This window comes from Nycticebus coucang, chromosome 10 (genome assembly GCF_027406575.1).
Source record: "Nycticebus coucang isolate mNycCou1 chromosome 10, mNycCou1.pri, whole genome shotgun sequence".
In the NCBI taxonomy this organism is placed as follows: Eukaryota; Metazoa; Chordata; class Mammalia; order Primates; family Lorisidae; genus Nycticebus; species Nycticebus coucang.
Window position 1 is genome coordinate 45821850 of NC_069789.1, and position 17134 is coordinate 45838983.

The 17134-nt window shown below is 36.6% G+C and overlaps 1 protein-coding gene across 1 annotated transcript in view; it reads left to right on the plus strand.

Moving 5' to 3' along the window:
• The window catches only part of USH2A (usherin), an 868259-nt gene that overhangs the window by 635693 nt on the left and 215432 nt on the right, over nucleotides 1–17134 (plus strand). The window contains exons 45-47 of the mRNA XM_053607912.1: nucleotides 2498–2707; nucleotides 4081–4283; nucleotides 9205–9317. Of these exons, the coding sequence (XP_053463887.1) occupies nucleotides 2498–2707; nucleotides 4081–4283; nucleotides 9205–9317 (526 nt within the window). The remainder of the gene's footprint in view (nucleotides 1–2497; nucleotides 2708–4080; nucleotides 4284–9204; nucleotides 9318–17134) is intronic.

Consider the following 17134-nt stretch of genomic DNA (forward strand, 5'->3'; position numbering starts at 1 on the left):
TCCAGGTATCATTTGGCAAATTTTGTTAGCAAGTTGGAAACACGTCACTAGGCTCTGTGTCATGAAATACCCTCTGTATGAGCAGAGACTTCTCACTAGGATCGTGTTACTTATGAAGAATACTTTTACTCTACTCTTAGTTTTCTTTCTTAAATTTTATCACAGTTTTGAAGATTAGTTAAGAGTAAGTACCAAAATTAAAATACTTAGCGGAACTTTACAGGTTTATGGGACTCACAGAAGATTCATATCCCTATATGAGGCTCTTTGTAATTAGTAATAGGGTGGGAAAAACAGATCAAATTTCTTTGTTATTTATTTATTTATTTATTTTTATTGCTGGGGATTCATTGAGGGTACAGTAAGCCAGGTTACACTGATTGCATTTGTTAGGTAAACCTCTTGCAATCATGTCTTGCCCCCATAAAGTGTGACACACACCAAGGCCCCACCCCCCTCCCTCCGTCCCTCTTCCTGCTTTTCCTCCCCCCACCAATAACCTTAATTGTCATTAATTGTCCTCATATCAAAATTGAGTACATAGGATTCATGCTTCTCCGTTCTTGTGATGCTTTACTAAGAATAATGTCTTCCACTTCCATCCAGGTTAATACGAAGGATGTAAAGTCTCCATTTTTTTTAATAGCTGAATAGTATTCCATGGTATACATATACCACAGCTTGTTAATCCATTCTGGGTTGGTGGGCATTTAGGCTGATTCCACATTTTGGCCATTGTAAATTGAGCTGCAATCAACAGTCTAGTACAAAGTGTTCTTATGATAAAAGGATTTTTTTCCCTCTGGGTAGATGCCCAGTAATGGGATTGCAGGATCAAAAGGGAGGTCCAGCTTGAGTGCTTTGAGGTTTCTCCATACTTCCTTCCAGAAAGGTTGTACTAGTTTGCAGTCCCACCAGCAGTGTAAAAGTGTTCCCTTCTCTCCACATCCATGCCAGCATCGGCAGTTTTGAGATTTTGTGATGTGGGCCGTTAACAAATGGAAGAACATACCATGCTCATGGATGGGAAGAATCAACATTGTTAAAATGTCTATACTTCCCAAAGCAATCTACCTATTCAATGCCATTCCTATCAAAATACCAACATCGTACTTTCAAGATTTGGAGAAAATGATTCTGCGTTTTGTATGGAACCGGAAAATACCCCGTATAGCTAAGGCAGTTCTTAGTAATAAAAATAAAGCTGGGGGCATCAGCATACCAGATTTTAGTCTGTACTACAAAGCCATAGTGGTCAAGACAGCATGGTACTGGCACAAAAACAGAGACATAGACACTTGGAATAGAATTGAAAACCAAGAAATGAAACTAACATCTTACAACCACCTAATCTTCGATAAACCAAACAAGAACATACCTTGGGGGAAAGACTCCCCATTCAATAAATGGTGTTGGGAGAACTGGATGTCTACATGTGAAAGACTGAAACTGGACCCACACCTTTCCCCACTCACAAAAATTGATTCAAGATGGATAAAGGACTTAAATTTAAGGCATGAAACAATAAAAATCCTCCAAGAAAGCATAGGAAAAACACTGGAAGATATTAGCCTGGGGAAAGACTTCATGAAGAAGACTGCCATGGCAATTGCAACAACAACAAAAATAAAAAATGGACTTCATTAAACTGAAAAGCTTCTGTACAACTAAGGAGACAATAACCAAAGCAAAGAGACAACCTACACAATGGGAAAGGTTATTTGCATATTTTCAATCAGACAAAAGCTTGATAACTAGGATCTATAGAGAACTCAAATTAATCCACATGAAAAAAAGCCAACAATCCCATATGTCAATGGGCAAGAGACATGAATAGAACCTTCTCTAAAGATGACAGACGAATGGCTAACAAACACATGAGAAAATGTTCATCATCTCTATATATTAGAGAAATGCAAATCAAAACCACCCTGAGATATCATCTAACCCCAGTGAGAATGGCCCACATCACAGATCAAATTTCTTAAAAAAACAAAAAACTATCACCACCAGCATCACCAAAAAGTAGACTCCATAAGCTCTTTTAACATTTCCAAAGAAGAGGTTGCATAACCTTCCTTTTTCTTTTTTCATTCTAAAACCAGCTAATGAGTCTGGACCCATTTTTTCCCTCTTATAATTCTGGTGCTTTGGGAGGCTGAGATGGGAGGATCACAGGCCAGGAGTTGGAGACCAGCCTGAACAACATAATGAGACTCCATTTAAAAAAAAAAAATTAGCCAGGTGCAATACCTGTTACCCTAACAAGTCAAGAGGCTGAGGCAGGAGGATCACATGAGCCCAAGAGTTCAAGGTTACTGTGAGCTATGGTTTTGCACTACTGCACTCCAGCCTGGGCAACAGAGTAAGACCTATTCTCTTCAAAGAAAAAAAAAAAAGCTAGTTATAGAATTTATTCTCTCTTTCCCTTGAGAGAGCCTTTTTAGATCAGCCACAATTACATTCGCAGATTTGTCCTGATTTTTATTGTTAACAGGTTTTCAAGACCTACAAGGTGATGTTGAATATTACACACTTGTTTGGAGTTCTGCTGCCTCAAATGAATCTCTAAAAATCTCCCCAGATGTAACCTCACATGTAATTGGCAGCTTACATCCAAACACAGAGTATTGGATTTTTATCTCCGTCTTCAATGGAGTCCACAGCATCAACAGTGCAGTACAACAGGCGACCACGTGTGATGGGGGTGAGTCCAGATTCAAAGGGATTCTTGGCTTCAGAGATGAGAATGGAATTGATTGATTCTTACCAAGGCTGAGATTAGTCATCCTCCATTAGAAAATTTCCGGTGTTGGAGGGAAGGGGGTCGGGGCTAAAATGCTTAAGTGCTCGCTGTCATCAGTAGCCGATCAATAAGTGGTCCCGTGGAGACAGCACACAAGGCTCTAATAATGGGATATTAGCCCAGTTTGTTCCTGTTCTTTTCAAAGTATTGCGAGTTTTGGAGCTGAGTTTACATCAATAAAATGGTGACATTTAGAAACGGTTTTTTTTTTTTTTTAGAAAGATTTGCTCTCAGAAGCAGTATGTTTTTCAGAAGGACAGCCAAACACAGTGAGGGCCCTCCCTGAGTCACCAGAAATGATAGGTGGAGGTTCAGCCACTGAGAAAAATTGCCTATGACTCATTTCAAAGCCAGTTAGCAAGGGGGAGGAAGCAAGTAAAGCAACTTGTGAATCTGAAATGTGTTTGGAACGGTCTTTCTAATCTTTTTGGCTTTATAAAGTCTCATTATAAACATTATAATATCATTACCTCCTAAGCCAGTGTTCCAGGTCATTAGCAGAGCTCTTTAAGTGTGGAAGCCATTTCCCTTTGTGGTGCCAAAGGTCAGTACCTTTTGTTTATAAAATAGGAAGGATCACAAGGACAATTTTTCAAGTGGTTAAGATGGGTTCTGATGATAAAAATAGGTCTTTGCATAGTTATTTCTGACATGCTTGAATAATTGTGTAATTTAACGCTAAGTAAGATTTTTTTCTTGTGTTAGACTTCATCATTACCTATGGTAATCAACATTCCAAATCATTTACATAATGACAATATTGCATTATTGCTTGATATTGCTCGAGTTACAAGCTAGTAACATCAAATGATTTTTCACATTTCACGAGCCTCAATGTATTGGAGGGTTTTTTTGGTTGGGTTGTTTTTTTTTTTTTTCCTTTTTTTGCTTAAGGAGCCAATTTTCTTTTTCATCCTTCCTTGCCCCCACCTGGGAGGTATGGAGTCAAAGGATGGAAAAAAGACAAATAATAGATATGTGTTAGTGATGCAGATGGGAGAAAAATTTATCATCAGATCCCACTGGTCACATAGTACTGAAGATTAGCACTACGCTGGTGGTAGAAAGCATTTTACCACCAATTCTTATGGTTTTAACTGAGAGTATAATAAGCCAATTTACAGAGGACTGCAGACTGTGATAACTTCATCAGAGAAAAGCAGATAAGCAGCAAACCCTTTGCTAAACCTAAATACTAATCTGCATTTGGTTTAACAAGTGCTTTCTCTCTCCGAGACAGCTGGAGTTTATTCAGTTTCTTCCTCTAATTCTAGAGCCTCAGGGCATGCTTCCTCCAGAGGTTGTCATCATCAACAATACAGCTGTACGCGTCATCTGGACAGCTCCTTCAAACCCAAACGGTGTTGTCACTGAGTATTCTATCCATGTAAATAATAAGCTCTACAAGACTGGAATGAATGTGCCTGGATCGTTTGTTCTGGGAGACCTGTCTCCCTTCACTATCTATGACATTCAGGTTAGAACATTGTTTGTTGATGGTTAAGCTTATGGATATGTTAAATAAAACATGCTGGGCTGTGTCTTCAAGTGGATATCTTCTGTCTTGGTTACAGATTATTTATTTGGTGGGGAAGGGGAGAGAGAAGCAGGAAATGGATCAGAATTAAATGTTTGCTGTAGGCAAACATGTAAATCTCTGGAGAGAAGATAATGATAATATGGAAAATGACGGTGATGAGGATGGTGATGAAATTCTCCCTAGTGAAATAAAGCTAGTCGTGTATTCTAAATAAATCTGGCTGGGCGCTTTACCTTTTCCTGGATCTTTGATACCAAAATCAGAACCTGCCTAACAATGTGAAGATATTCTGTTTCCATTTCTGTTCCTTACTAATTTAATATCTTTTGGAAAGTTATGTAAGTTAATTTGGGGTCAGTTTTTTTTAAGGTAAGGGCAATGGACTAGATACCTTAAAACTTTCTTTCCATCTCTAGCATTCTATAATTCTAAATGCAATAGGAAAACATAAATGAAAATATAGCAAAAAAAATTAAAAGATTTTGTCTGAAGATGAAAGAAATACATCCATTTGCCATTCTACAAATGTTCAACGATCCTTACCTATGTGAGAGTGGTTGTAGTTAAACTTATTTGTCCTTGAACTTCTTTGAAAACCTTATAAAGTCAGTGCACCCTGCCCCAGAAAAATACTTAATGCACTTACATGGCAAAATTTGACACACAATTTCAGAGAGTGCATTGATCACCTGAAACCCAACTCACAGACTTTTCAGTCTACTTATCATAAAGTAGAAAAAATATAGAAAATACAAACTCATAGAAAACTAGACAATATATACATAAGGAAATGGAAATGTTGTTAGATTACTACGATATAAAAGGTAACAAGGCCAAATAAGCAAATGAGTGATAAAATCAGTGTATTTCAGAAGCTTAGCATTTATAGGCAAGGCTTACAATTTAGCAAATTTTTAAATGAACCATGCTACTTCTAAAACTCATAAGACCTTCATAAATAATTTTCAGATGATGTTAAACACAGTAATTTTATTTGATCACTGAAACTTTTCCCTGGTCCTGTCCATGGAGTACTGTTCTCTCTTCCAGCTTCCCATTCTCTTTCTCTCCCCACTCTGGAGAGTGACACACATACGGCCATCTGACAGCAGCCATCACTTTAGCCTCCCTCACTACAACAGAGGCTGGGCTTCCTAAGAAAATCAAATGAAAAGATAGTTGATAAAAGAAAAAAGGTGCATTGATTATTTTTCATCGTACTCCATGGTTTCCATTCACCTACTTGTGTTATCTTAGCAGGGAATGTGTGAACTGATCTTTACATTCATGATTCTTCGAGTGAGTCCATAAGTGCAAGTGGACAATAGGTGAAACTAAAAAATAAAAATCATGCTGAAAAAAATTAGAAATATTTCTTTATGAATAAGGGTAGCATAGAAAGTGATGGAGGATTTGTTGTATTGTCTTTTGGCTCCTGTTGGAAAAAGCTGAGTTCCCAAAAGGCAGCTTATTCATTTGCTTTTTCAGGACTCAAAACTCAACCTGAGGGCAAGACCAGTGGGTGCCGTTCAGACTCTGCAGCTCAGCTTCAAAGCCACGGGCCAAGAGCTGACATACAAAAGTATTTCAGGGGTATTCTCCGTGAAAGGCTCCATTCCTAACTATTGGTTTGAGTCAGCGGTGGCCTGAATAGAGTGTAGATTGATAGATTTGGGACATATAAACAGATAAAGAGACAAAAGACTAAAGTAGAATCCAATACTTTAATTTTGTGATTAGTGACAAAGATGTTCTTATTCCTGATAAGTATTTTCATGAAGCTCTTTAAAGTCAGGGCATACTACATTGATAATAGCTCTGGCATTTCTGGAAATTTGAATGTCAGAGTTCAATGATTTTCATTGTGGTATTAAAAGATGATTTGGCTTCATTTAAAATAAACACGTAGGGGCCCGGCACAGTGGCTCATGCCTATAATCCTAGTACTCTGGGAGGCTGAGGGGGGTGGATTGCCTGAGCTCACTGGTTTGAGAGCAGCCTGAGCCAGAGTAAGAACTCATCTCTTAAAAATAGCTGGGTGTTGTAGTGGGCACCTGTAGTCCCAGCTCCTCGGGAGGCTGAGGCAAGAGCATTGCTTGAGCCCAAGAGTTTGAGGTTGCTGTGAGCTATGACAGGATAGCACTCTACAGAGGGTGACAAAGTGAGACTCTGTCTCAAATAAATAAATATACATTTAGTTGGTATGCCTAATTCTTTAGAATTAAGGTTCTCTATGCTAACCCCTTCTGTAAAATAACTATTTTAAAGCAGAAAATGTGCCTAAGTGTCTACTTTTTGAATAATCCTTTTATATATCCTTTTTTAAAGAGAATAATAATTTCAATTTTTATTTGATTTTATCTATTTTAATATAAACGTGGCAAACCCTTATATTTGTCTTTTATTTATATTATACAGTATGGTTATAGCACTAGAAACTATCCTGAGGATAGAGACTTGCACTACTACATTAGAAAGAATGAAGAAATATTGGCTTATTTCTCTACAGTCAGAAGAAAAGCTTTCTAGAGAAACATTTGAATACACGGAAGTATTAATATTTTAGAGCTAAAACTATTTTTACCATGTAGATGAAAAAGTAATGTATACAGTGAAGCCCAGATCAGACATCCCAAATCTTACCAGCTTGATCACAATTCCTCATTTCTCTGACCCCCAATTTGTAAACTTATTAAAATGAAGTTACAAGGATTCAAAAAAAATTATTCATGTGAGTACTTGTCATAATATTTAGCACATATTAGATACATAATGGATTTATTTGAGTTAATTCTGAGTTACCTCATTTTATATCATAGAGGGGGCTCATATTTTCCAATGAGTTTTCACTTAATGGCTGTGATAGGTTCTTGGAAACTCTGACTTTAGGCAAAAGGATGTATAACAAAACCAGTGTGACTATTGGTATAAAAAAGAGTTTAAGGCTGGGCACAGTGGCTCATGTCTGTAATCCTAGCACTCTGGGAGGCCCAGACAGGTGGATTTCCTGAGCTTACAGATTCAAGACCAGCCTGAGCCAGAGCAAGGCCTCATCTCTAAAAGTAGCCGGGCGTTGCGCTGGGCGCCTGTAGTCCCAGCTACTTGGGAGGCTGAGGCAAGAGAATCGCTTGAGCCCAAGAGTTTGAGGTTGCTGTGAGCTCTGATGCCACAGCACTCTACCAAGGGCAAGAAAGTGAAATTCTGTCTCAGAATAAGAATAATAATAAAAAGAATTCAGTACTGCAGCATACTTCTGGTCAAAAATCATTAAACTTCTAAATAAAGACCAAAACATTTCTAATAATAAATATTGAAATAAATGTGAGCTATACACACATTTAAGAAATATTAATGAAAACAAGTAAAACAATCATTTACCCATATATTGCACTTCTGGGTCCTGGGTGGCCAAGGGAAGCACCATTCTGGACAGGCCACGTCCCAAACAGGGGCTGTTCACACACACACGCACCCATCCCCAGACTCGCTCAGACTGGGACCAGGAAGACATACCAAATCACCTAACAAGCACAGCTTCGGGATGTGGGAGGAACAGGAATACCTGGAGAAACCCCTGTAGATGTGGGGAGAGCAGGGAGACGCTGTGCAGACAAGGCCTCCAGCTAGGGATCCTTTTTTTTCCTTCTCGAAGTTATTATGAAACAATGTTATTTGAAGACTTGTTGCTTATATAAAGTTGACTGTTGTTAATTCTATTACAGCATTGTTTTAAAGTTTGTTTCCTTTAGGTTATTTGAGGTTTACTTGGCCATACTCAGAAGACCTTGAGGGTGTTTAAATATCTACTAAATGTCACCTCAAAAGATACGTGACCTCAGTAACTAATACAACTCACACAGCCTGATGAACACCTGCCTCAACTCCTATTTCGGTGCACGCTGCCCTGTGAATAAACAACACGGCCCCTCCCCTAAACATGGGGAGAATCTCACATGCCTTTTCTCTAATGCCAATGGAAAAATCAGAGAATTGCTTCATATAAAAGTTGGGAGTTAGTGCTTGGGGTTCATCAAAATCTGGCTTCCCTCCTCCATTTGTGTTTTAGACACTGAAGTAAATTAGCACCGTGAAGAGCGCAGTTCCTCTTTGGTTTATCCTCTAACGGAGGGGAGAGTGATGTCGGTGTCTTACTAACAGTCTCTTGTGTATTTATCTGTCTCCCCTCCCTCCGGCTGAATCTATTCCCTTTGTGTTACTAATGCTTGATGAACCCCATTTCTAATCTTTAGTTATTCCACCCTCCTCAGTTTTTATTCAGATTAGGTGGCAGAATTAAAGGGATGAATGATGATTTTCTGCTGTGATTAAGGTAAAACTACAATTGCAGCTGGAACAAATGGTTATAAAATAGCTCAGCCATATTGAAAGGCTTTTTGAGGCATCATTTTTCTTCCATTAGACATTAGCATTTAGGCTATTTGTTGAAAAGTGTCAAGACTTCCAGAAGATATCATCATTACACTCCCTGGTTATAGATCTGGAGAGCAGTAGGCAGCGATGACCTATTAAGCTTGCAAACTGTCACTTGGGCATCTTCCATTCCTTGACTGTGCTCTGAGTAGATTAATATGTCTTTCTCTTTCCGAATGGGTGAAACCAGAGACTAAACATCACCATTCTAATCACTAAATCAATGGTTCAAAGCCTAATTCTATGCTCTACTCTGAGCTGGCCCCACTGGAATCAATTATCATCAAAAATGAATATTTATTAAACCCCAAGAAGCTATACAGAACTACAAGAGGTTCATATGGGAGAGAGTGGGTGGGATTCAGTTCATTGTCAGTCTGTATTTTGAAAATGGTTAGATTTATTTTTTTCTAAATAATGTTTTCAGATTGAAGTTTGTACAAAATATGCATGTGTGAAAAGCAATGGAACCCGAGTCACCACAGTGGAAGATACTCCAAGTGATATACCAATGCCCACAGTTCATAACATCACTTCAAGGTAAAATTTTTTTTTAATATAAAGAACACTGATCATAATGAAAATAAAAATGAAAGATAGCCTCTCAGCCATGGCAATCACATTTAATAAGTTGCTATAACTATGTGTGTAAGCATAGTTCTATATTATTTCATAGGTGTTAATTTTCACGGGACATCAAATAACTGAATCCTTCATTTCTATTATTACCCAAACCTACTCTTTTAGTAACCTGTGAACAAATACTTAAATGCACAGAGTTATCCTTACATAAATATGTCCTTTAATGAATACTTTTATGAAACAAAATACAGTTTTAATTGGAATGACTATCTTCTACCTTCATCTCTTTGAAAAATAAAAAAAATGTTTTACATATAGCAGAAACCCTGAAGTTAGAAATATCTGTAAAATAAATAGGGCAGATAATCTTTGGAAAACTATTACTAATTGTATCATATTCTTGGTAGAATCCCTTTATTTTTCTGTATTATTTTGTTGCTGAGAAATGACCATAGTTTGAAAGTGAGTTCCTTTACAATTCATCATAAATAATAATGATAATAATATTTAATGTCATTTCCAAAAACAAAAATTATATGGTAATTTTTCATCCTCCTATATGACGTGGAGGCTGGAGAAAGAAATCTGTGTGGTTTCATGTCATACTTTTTCCAGAGCCAAATCAATCACCCTTCACATAAACATACAAGGCCCACCCCACTCCCAACACGTAATTCCAAAGGATTCTTCTATGACAGATTGGAATTTCTAGGTTTTTTAAAAGATCAGTTTTAAAATGACTTGAACCCAAACTCCATAATGATTTTGGCAACTAGTGATTAAAATAATTAGAAAAACCCAATTAATTGGATTCTTAGCTATTCATGGCAAAAAATCATGTCTAATCTTCTTGAATACATCTATCAAACACATGATAGATACTGATCTAAGTTTTGATGTGGTAATTAGTTAATAATCCCTCAGTAGATATTCCCCATATATGCAACAGGATTGCCTATTATATGAGGAGGGGGAACAGTCATGTTAAATGGGCACCAGAGAGGTTCATTTATTTTTTCCTTAGACACATTTGTGGCTACAATAATATAGATGGTAAAAGTAATACAAAAGAGTATAAAGCATGATTCTAAATTTGCATAGTTCCAGTATAATGTGGGAGATATGGTCCCAAATAAATATTTATAGAACAATGTGAGAAACACTATAATAGAGCATAAAGAGAAAAATACCAGACTCTTCCCAGGATTATCAGTGAAGGCATCATCGAAGATGTGACATTTCAGTTCAGTGTTAAAAAACTCAAGGAAGAATTATAGTTAGGTGGGTGGATGTTGTCAAATTCTTGTCTGCTAACCGCAGCATAACTTAAGCCCAGGTGAATGGCATAGGGTCTATGTCTTAGATTGCATATTTATATATAGCTAGAAAAAATGTCTAAACTTTGTAAGAAATTTCAAAAATGGGTCTGTGTCTCTGGGATGTTTTTACCTTTAAGAAATTTCTGACAGATGATAACACAGTAAAAATATATTTCAGTCGTGATTCAAGATGTCTTACACTTGAATATATTAATTAATGGCAAACATATTTAAAAGAAAATTATATAATAAGAGCAAGGAAAATGAGAGGGGTGACAACAACAGAAGAGAGATTACACCACACTCGTGCAAGTAATGCTTGTCAGAAAAGGCAAATGATTCAGAACAGTCAAGAAATTTACAACCAATGTATTGGTTGTCAGAGGAGAATAATGACAGGAAACAAGCCACTTTCCCTGCAGAGAATTGAAGAGGCTGAGCAATTAGAAGGCTTAAGGATTGTGAGGAGTAGAAATGGGGCAACAGTCAAAGCTGAAAGTCTAAAACAACAACAACAACAACAACAAAATGTGACTTGAACCCCAGGCCTCATACTTCTTTATGTGCATACAAAGGGTCTATTTCTCTTCCTTCTCGTGGCACAATTCAGCTACCAGATTAGACATTTATTGTCTGGAGAAATTGAGGGCCATTAGGCACAGGCAAGCTGAGATGAGGGGCACAGGTAAAAACAATAACAAAGGAAGACCACAACCTGAATGGTGGAGCCCTTGGCTGCTTTTCCCAGAGCTGCTCTCAAATGGAAATACGTAGTCACAGATGCCTCCAGATAGGAAAATAGACATTCTTCTCTAGAGGAGAAAGAAAATATCTCTACCCTGTTTCCCCGAAAATAAGACAGTGTCTTATTTTAAGGTGTGCTCCCAAAGATGCGCTAGGTCTTATTTTCAGGGGATGTCTTCCCTTTCCTGTAAGTAGGTCTTATTTTCAGAGGATGTCTTATTTTCGAGGAAACAGGGTAGATGCTAGTATGTAGGGATCCCCTAACAGAAAAAGTAGTTTGCTACTTGTCTTCCAGTAGGAAAGCCTACAAATCAACAAGACTTACTCACCTATAAAGCTTCTAGTCCAGTGATTCTCAACCTTCCTAATGCTGTGAGCCTTTATTACAGTTCCTTAGTTGTGGTGACTGCCAACCATAACATTATTTTCGTTGCTACTTCATGAAGCACTTTCCCTTACTATTTTGTGGCTGCCTACATGCCACAAAGACTTCCTCCTATCTCTTCTTCTAGAACTTGTATATGTTTTATGTTTTGAATTTATGTCTGTGGTTTATTTTGTATTAATATTTGTCTACACTGAAGCATGGGTCAAGGGTTTTTTTTTGCATGGAGTGTCTAATTGTTTTCAACACAATTTATTGGAAAGACTGTTTTCTCCATTGAATATTTTGGATCTTTGTTAAAAATCAATTTAAACACATATTTCACAAAGTAGCAATGAAAATAATTTTATGATAGGGGGTCACCACAACATGAGGAACTGTATTAAATGGTCGCAGCATTAGGAAGGTTGAGGACCACTGTTCTAGTCATCTTTTTTTATCAGGGGCAGGGTGAGTGTGTAAGACAAAAAGGAGACTAAAATAAATAATTGATCCCATAGACTTCAAAACAATATAAGTGAGGAAAAACAGAGAAAAATATGCCTAGTTTTAGAGTCAGTTGCAGGAATAAGAATAATCTTTTAAAGACAAAAACTAAAGTTCTCTCCAGATTTATATTCATGAGTTAGTTTCTTGAATATTTCTAAGGAAAATTAATAATGTAGAAATGTAATAATTCAATGACTAAGTCACCTGGGACAAAGGCCAGTCCAAGATATCCAACTATTTTTTAAAATGTCACCATTCTGGGGGGTGGGGGGGTGGCTGGAGGGAGAGTAATTGGTGGGACCACACCTATGGTGCATCTTACAATGGTACATGTGAAATTTACTAGGTGTAGAATATAAATGTCTTAACATAATAACTAAGAAAATGCCATGAAGGCTATGTTAATCAGTTTGATGAAAACAGTTCAAACTGTATATAAAACCAGCACATTGTACCCCATGATTGTATTAATGTACAAGCTATGATTTAATAAAAAAGAGTCACCATTCTATAAATATAAACTGGAAAAAAAAAGAAAGAATCAAAGTCAAGAAATTCTCATGGAAATTTAAAGTATGAAAGCTGAATTGAAAATTTGGAAGAAAAGTTTGGCAAGATGTCTCTGGAAGATCAAAAAAAAAAACAAAATTAAAGGAAAAAATTATCAAAATTAAAAACATCCAGAAACTTTACTCTTTGAATTAATAATAATAAGAGTTCCACAAGGACAGAACATAAGGAAAAGAGGGGAAAGGAAAATACAAGAATGTAGCCCAGAACCTAAGTATAGATGTGCAGATTAAAATATTCCTCAATTTAATGACCGAAAAGGGATTATTTATAAAGGGATATTATCAGGAAATTTTAGCATACCGAGTTTAAAAAGCATATTCAAACGGCTACCAGACAGAAAAGGCAGATCGTGCACATACTGCCTTGGGAATTTGAAAGGCAACATCAGACTTCTAAACAGCAACATTCACCGCTAAAAGACAATGGAACAGCGTGTTCAAAATTCTGAATCCAATGAACTGTTCGTATTAGCTTTTCATACTCAGCCAAATGTTAAGTGTGAGATTAGAATAACGGCAATTTAAGATGGGCAAAGAGGGAAATTGTAAATTCTCTTAAAAACTTACAGGAATGTGAAGAGAACAGCCTAGTTTTAATAATGAATTAAATTTCTGAAAATACTCTGGGTTTTCTGAATTTATTTGCTTAATTTACATACTATAAAATTCGGTCTTTTTGTGCCACAGTTCTACAAATGCATAGTGTGTGTATGTACCACTGTCAAGACACCAAACAGCTTCAGTATGTCTCTCTCTCTCTGGCTGCCCCTAATTGCCAACCTCCCTTTTACCTTTCCTCAAATTGAGCAAATACTAGCATGTTCTAGTTTCTGTAATTTTGTCTTTGCCATATTAGCATGTAAATAGATCGTACTATCTGTGGGCATTTAAATCTGGCTCCTTTCAGGTAGCAGAAGGCATTTAAGATTCGTGACTCTCATTGTCTGCATCTCCATGACTGTTACTTTGGGTTGCTGAGCAGGATTCCATTATATGGAAAGTACCACATTTGTGCACAGTTTGGCTAAGTGTCCAGTTCTCAGTGACCATGATTAAACTTGCCATAAACATATAGGTTTTTGTGTGAACACGGCTTTTCATTTTATTTTGGTAAACACCTATGAGTTGGATTGTTGATTCATAAGAAACTACCAAACTTATTCATAAAGTGACTATGATACCCTGTACACCTCCTAGGATTGCATGAGAGTTCTAGCTGCTTCACAGTTTTGCTGGGACTTGATACCATACAAGTCTTTCTCCTCCAAACTCTGCTTTGTCATTTTTTCCCTTACTATTTTGTGGCTGCCTCCAAGCCACAAAGACTTCCTCCTATCTTTTCTTCTAGAACTTGTACATGTTTCACATTTTAAATTTATGTCTATGATTTATTTTGTATTAATATTTGTCTATACTGAAGCATGGGTCAAGGTTAATTTTTTTTTTTTTTTGCATAGGAGTGTTTAATTGTTTTCAACACAATTTATTGCAAAGACTGTTTTCTCTATTGAACATTTTGGATTTTCATTAAAAGTCAATTTAAACACCATTTTGTGTATATTAATGTGTATATCCATTTACTAATACCCCACAATCTTGCTCACTATAGCTTTACAGTGAGTTATGCAATCATGTAGTATGAGTCTGTTGGGTGACAGTCTGTTCCCAGTCTTGGCATTTTCTTGGCTAAAGAACAGACACACGGAAAGCAAGGCAAGCATGAAACACAGGTAAGGTAAAATAGATTTGGAAAGGTAAGATAAGTATATAGAGCAAGAACAAGATTCATTCAATACAGGGGACAAATGGGCCATCCCAAGAGGCTCTGTTTTATACAGGTTGGGCCAAGATTAGGCCTTTGTTATGGTTCACACTTCACCATAGAACCACTTTTATAACATTATTTTAAGTAATTAGGCTTAGATTACTGAGCTCACTTTCCAGATCCCATGTGCCTAGGCGGCCTGGTGAGTAGGCTGGTGATTCTTTGCATTCTTTTGGAGATTATACGGATGTGACAGTTGCTCAGGGAGGGATTAAGGTAGGGCCACACCACAGTTGTCCCTAGAAGACCCAGAGATCACTCCCTCTTGACCTAACAAGTCCTCCAACTTTGACATTTTTAAAAATCATTTTCACTTTTTTTTTTATTACTTTGCCTTTCCATATAAATTTTGGAAAAGGCTTATTGATAAACAAAAATTTCCTTCTATGATTTTGACTAGATCTTCATTGAATCTATAGATAATATTATCAAATGTTCCAATTCATGAACACAGTATATGCTCATTTATTTGGGTTGTCTTTCATTTATTTCATCAGTATTTTGTAGAATTCAGTGTACAGACGCTGCCTATTTCATTAGATTTATAACTTCTCATTTATTGTAGGTGTGCTATTCTTAATTTTTTTCTAACATTTAAGTCCAGTTGTTTTTTTTGCTATCGTACAGAAACATATTGATTTTAGTATAGTGACTTTGTCACCAGACGAAGAGGGTCTAGCCACCTGTCACTGTCAGCCAATATGCAGAGACAGGGATAGGTCCACCAGACTTTATTGTCACAAGTCCTGTGATTCTGGAGAACAAACAGAGTAGCCTCTCCAAGACTATTCTGTTCTTCCATTTCCAAAATCACAGTTTTGTACATAAATGTTCAAAGTAAAAATCATGTTAATCTTTATCTTAAACAATAATCAGTATAACCCATGACACATAAAAATAATAATCAGCATTACTGGTGACCCAAAGCAACATTCCAATTCAAAAGTTGATCTCCTAAATTAACTGTCCTAAACTACTCAAGCTATTCACTGTTAGGTTAAAGGTGAATGTACAAAACAGCAAGAATGAGAGAGAGACATGAGGTGAAGGTCATGTAGGATCTAAATGGACCAGAGCAGCTGTGTCGTCTCCACCCCAGCCTGGCTGACTCCATCTTATTCTCACAATGTGTGCTTTCAACTTTGCACTTAGTAACCTTCACTACGAGTCCCAGGAGCTTTTTATGACTCCTTAGATCTTCTACAAAAAGACACTGTATGCTCTTTACTTCTTTATCCTTACTTACTTCACTGGCTAGTTCAACAAGATGATAAGTGCACATCTTTGACTTATTCCCAATCTTTAGAAGAAAGATGTCAGTCTTTTGCCATTAGATAGGATGTTATCTATAATTTCCTTACAGATGCCTTTTATCAAGTGGAAGAATTTAATTTTAAATTTGCTGAGAGCTTTTTAAAAATAATTTTTAATAACAATAACAATATTTAAGATAAGGACTAGAAACAAAAACCTCGTAAAGAATGAACAAATACATTCAGAAAAGAAATCAGAGAATTTGCTGCATTGAAATATTAAGCAATAATAATAATAATAATGCAAAGAAGGTAATATTCACATTATCAAATAAGAGTATGTCTACTATAGAATGCTTGACTCTGAGATTCAGTATGGAGTCATCAGTTAACTTCTTTTATTTTTTTTCTTAACTTCTATTATTTTTTTTAAGTCTCAAAAAATAGACAACTAATATTTCTAAATAAGGGTAAAAGATAATTTCAAAAAACAGATCATGCCAAACCTTTTTTTTTTTATTTTTTTTTTTTGAGATAGAGCGTCAAGCTGTCCCCTTGGCTAAAGTGCCTTGGCATCACAGCTCACAGCAACCTCCAACTCCTGGGCTCAAGCAATTCTCTTGCTTCTGCCTCCCAAGTAGCTAGGACTACAGGTGTCCGCCACAACGCCTGGCTATTTTTTGATTGCAGCCATCATTGTTTGGTGGGCCCTAGCTGGTCGAAACCACTAGCTCAGGTGTATGTGGCTGGTACCTTAGCCACTTGAGCCACAGGTACTGAGCCCTTGCCAAATCATATAGACAACAGAAAAAGAAGAAATACTTCAAAATCATTCTACTTATTTTTGACCAAAGTACATTACTTAATCATTAATTTTTAATTCAACTTGTTAATATGTTGTTGGGGATATTGCATTCTCATTTATAAGTGAAATATGTTTGTAATTTTCCCCTTTATAATAATATATTCTCTCCAATTTTAATATCAGGTGTACCCAGATCAAGTAGAATGCTGAGAGCTTTTATTAAAAATGGACAAGGAATATTGTCAAATGCTTTTTTGTCTACCATACATTTTAAATTTGAACTGTGCTTAGTTATATTGGTTGATTTTTCAAGATTGAATGAAGCTATGTTCTCTGAATAATCCCCACTTAGTTGTGTATTCTCTGAAAAATTCCCACTTAGT